Below are 3,553 nucleotides of genomic sequence, written 5' to 3' on the forward strand. Positions count from 1 at the left end.
ATTCTTCATCACAGTGATTCCACCCTTTTTTGGTACAACATGCACGGGGCTAACCCAATTGCTATCCGAAATCGGGTAAATGACTCCGGCATCTAGAAGTTTGATTATTTCCTTTTAAAAAACTTCTTTCAAGTTCGGATTTAGACGCCTTTGGTGTTCTACTGACGATTTCGAATCGTCTTCTTGGTGAATCAGGTGCATGCACATATCTGGAGAAATGCCAGGAATGTCTTCGAGAGAGTACCCGATGGCCTTCCTGTATTTGCGAAGTTGATTTAATAACAGTGCATGTTCTCCGTTTGTGAGGTTGGCGTTCACGATTACTGGATATGAATCTTTATAGAGAAAGGCATATTTGAGTCCAGCGGGCAGCTGTTTTAACTCAATCTTCGGTGCTTTTTCGGGATCCCATTCCTTCGAGAAGGATGGTTGTCGATCGACAGATTTTAGTAAGTATCGATCGACGTTGATTTCCGAAACGTCGTCCTCTATGTCATCAACGCTTGTTGTTTCCATGCTCACATCCATTAATCGCGTGTATTCTCCAGCTCTACTATCGACACTGAAAGATTCCTCTTCATCAGTTGTGAGTACTTTTTCCAAAGGATCGTCTGAGCATGAGTTTATGAAAGATCCTTTGGCCAATTCACTGATGTCGTCCACGCAGGATGTCTGTTTATCGATCAAAGGTCATCTCATCAGGTTGTCCATGTCAAAAATCATTGGAATGTTTCCAATGTTTAGACATATCTTGCCCTCCTTGACATCGATTATCGCACCAGCAGTGGCTAGGAATGGTCTACCCAAAATAAGGGGGTCCTTTGGTTCATTCTGGTATTTCAGTACTACGAAATCCGTTGGGACTTGACAGCCGTGAATCCTTATTGGCACGTTGTCAAGCACTCCCTCAGGTAATCTAACGGATCTATCAGCAAGAACCAAAGTTATTTTGGTAGGTTTGAACTTGTCGTATCCTAGGGATATTGCGACAGAATGTGGCATGAGGTTCATGCTGGAACCTAGGTCACAAAGGGATTGAGGAAAATTTTTGTTCCGTATATTGCAATCCAAAACAAAACTGCCCGGATCAGGTCTCTTGATCGGGGTCTCGCCTTGGATTATTGCACTTACTTCCTCAGAAACCATCATGACGCTTCGCTCAGTGGCTGGAAAGTTGTTGGATACCATATCCTTTACGTATTTTTTATTGAAGGCGATACTTTTATAGCATCACTCAATGGCTTTTCCAACGTGATCTTGTCGAATGCTTTCTTGCAGATCGCTTTGTCTAGCTCTCGCTTAGTCTGGGTCTTGTTAAGAGGGAAGGGTGGTAGAGTCCTATACACTCTTTCAATTTCCGGTTCAGTCGGAGTTTGGAGTCGATCGACATTGTTTCCTGAGTGTCGATCGATATTCACCGTGGTTTGTCGATCGACATTTGTTCTTTCTTGTCAATCGATTTCAGCATCCTCTTCTATTTCTCCTTCTTCTTCCTCGAGTTCGATGGCCTCTTCCTCAGTGTTGGGCTTCCCTATTTCTCGAGGTATTTCTGACTTGGTACTGGGATCATCGAGGTTTATAGGGCGTGACCTACTTTCACCGGTTTCCTCAACTTCAGCATGTTTCTCTGTGTTGTTGATTTCTATTGCTCTCGGGATGAGGCGTTTTCCGCTTCTCAATAGCACGGCATTAAGTTGACGTTTTGGGTTCGCGTCAGTCCGCCCAGGGAGACGTCCTGTCTCTCTTTTGATGGCGGTTGCGTTTTCCGCGACCTGACTGTCCAGTCTCTTAATTTGTACACCTAAAGCGTCGAACTTCCTCATCAGCTCACTGAAGACTATGTCTATCTTTCTGTTCATGTCAGTGGCCAACTTGCGATTTTCCGTGAAAGCTTGGTTTAGCCTAGATTTTGCTCTGCCCTGGCGTGATTCAACAGTAGCATCGAAATTTTGGGTAAAGCTATCGAGGTTAGGGTAATTATTTTTCAAGGTATGGCTATCTACGAAATCTATTTGCTGCCCTAGTTCAGAAAAGGTGTCATCATCAATTTGATAAATACCAAATTGGTTATGTCCCTCAAGGGCAGGATGGGGCGAGTCTAGATGTTCTTTGATTTCGAGTAAAGGTGACTCATCAACTGGGTCAGCTTTTCTTCCTAACTCTACGTCCATCATTTCGTAGGATCTACCCGTAGCTATATTTTTGATCAAACGCTTTGCTTCCTCAGGGTTTCTTGTACTAAATTTCCTTCACTGGCTGTGTCGAGCATGATCTGGTAATGAAAGGTTAATACCTCCGTAAAAGGTATTAATGAGTTGCGGCTCTGAATAGCCATGGTGGGGGCATTCAAGTTGGTAGCTCTTGAATCTTTCCCAGGCGTTTTTGAAAGATTCCCGTGGATTTTGATGGAACGTGGAGATTTTCCTACTTGCATCCCAGTAGTGCGCCTCATCGACTAATTGATTTATAAAAGCACTTCTTATCTCTGTTAGGGTCAAAATCGGTCACGACAGAATCGATGTCCGAAAGTCCTCAGAAAAACCGAATCTCGGTCAAAACTTCAAAAGCCGAGAAAACGAACAGCCGAAACGGATCGCCCGGCGAGTTCGGCCGCGACACGAGCCAGCTCACCCGGCGAGCACAGCCGTGTTGCCGGTCGAGTCGCCGGCGAGCTCGGCCGTGACAGAGGCCAGCTCGCCCGGCAAGCACGGCCGTGTTGCCGGATGACTCGCTGGCGAGCTCGGCCGTGACACGGGCCAGCTCGTCCGGCGAGCACGACCGTGTTGCCGGTCGGCTCGCCGGCGAGCTCGATCGTGCCACGGATCAGCTCACCCGGTGAGCACGGCCAATTCTCCATGGACCATTCCGAACCCGGTCCCATCCCATAGGCATGCATCTTCGTCCGAAGTTTCCGTAACTCAGTCTTCGGATCCGTGGATACGACACCAATGTTCCGTCTAAAAAAAGATCGTCGAAAGTATTCGGGAAGTTGGGAAGGTTATGTCTCTCGAACAGTTTCCTATTCTTCGTAGTAGAGCAGATTACAGTTAACTTAACACCAACTGCCTTGGCTATGCGAAGAAAGATGGTTCCGTTGGAAGAACCATGCCTATACCAACGGCTACTTCGCGAGTAAAATCGTAAAAACGCTTAAGTCTCGATACGGCCCAAAGAGGGTCCGAATTGCGGACAATGGCCCATCTTTGATCCCAAAAGACTTGAACCCAAAAACTTGTATGACGGTTTATCGTATCCGCCGGAAGAGATAAATGTCAAATTTCCGAAGATAATCACAAAGAAGAAGGAAATATGGAAAAGCCCACTTCACGACAAAACCGGCCCGAGAAGAGGTAAACTGACCTAAGGAGGGGTATATAAGGAGGACCTAGGACGAAGAAAAAGGAAGAGCATTCTAAGAGCAAACTTAATACTTAGAGCAATTTAGGCTTTTTTCCGTTTTTACTATCGAGCTGCGACTCGACTAGGTTAGAACTTAGGTGGCTAGACTAGCGAACATACCGACAGCTCTCGTGGCCTAGGATCTTACCTGTTA

At 46.0% G+C, this 3,553-nt stretch overlaps 1 protein-coding gene across 1 annotated transcript; it reads right to left on the reverse strand.

Moving 5' to 3' along the window:
• Nucleotides 1–690: 690 nt before the first annotated feature.
• Nucleotides 691–1,011, reverse strand: LOC106344585. The gene has a single exon (XM_013783939.1). It carries the CDS (start codon nt 1,009–1,011, stop codon nt 691–693), a length of 321 nt encoding a protein of 106 aa, XP_013639393.1.
• Between the last annotated feature and the right edge of the window lie 2,542 nt (nt 1,012–3,553).

This window comes from Brassica oleracea, chromosome C5 (genome assembly GCF_000695525.1).
Source record: "Brassica oleracea var. oleracea cultivar TO1000 chromosome C5, BOL, whole genome shotgun sequence".
Lineage (NCBI taxonomy): Eukaryota > Viridiplantae > Streptophyta > Magnoliopsida > Brassicales > Brassicaceae > Brassica > Brassica oleracea.

What these genes read in the sequence shown, in the direction of transcription:
- LOC106344585 (XM_013783939.1), bottom strand. Translation starts at nt 1,011, where the DNA reads ATGAACCTCATGCCACATTCTGTCGCAATATCCCTAGGATACGACAAG.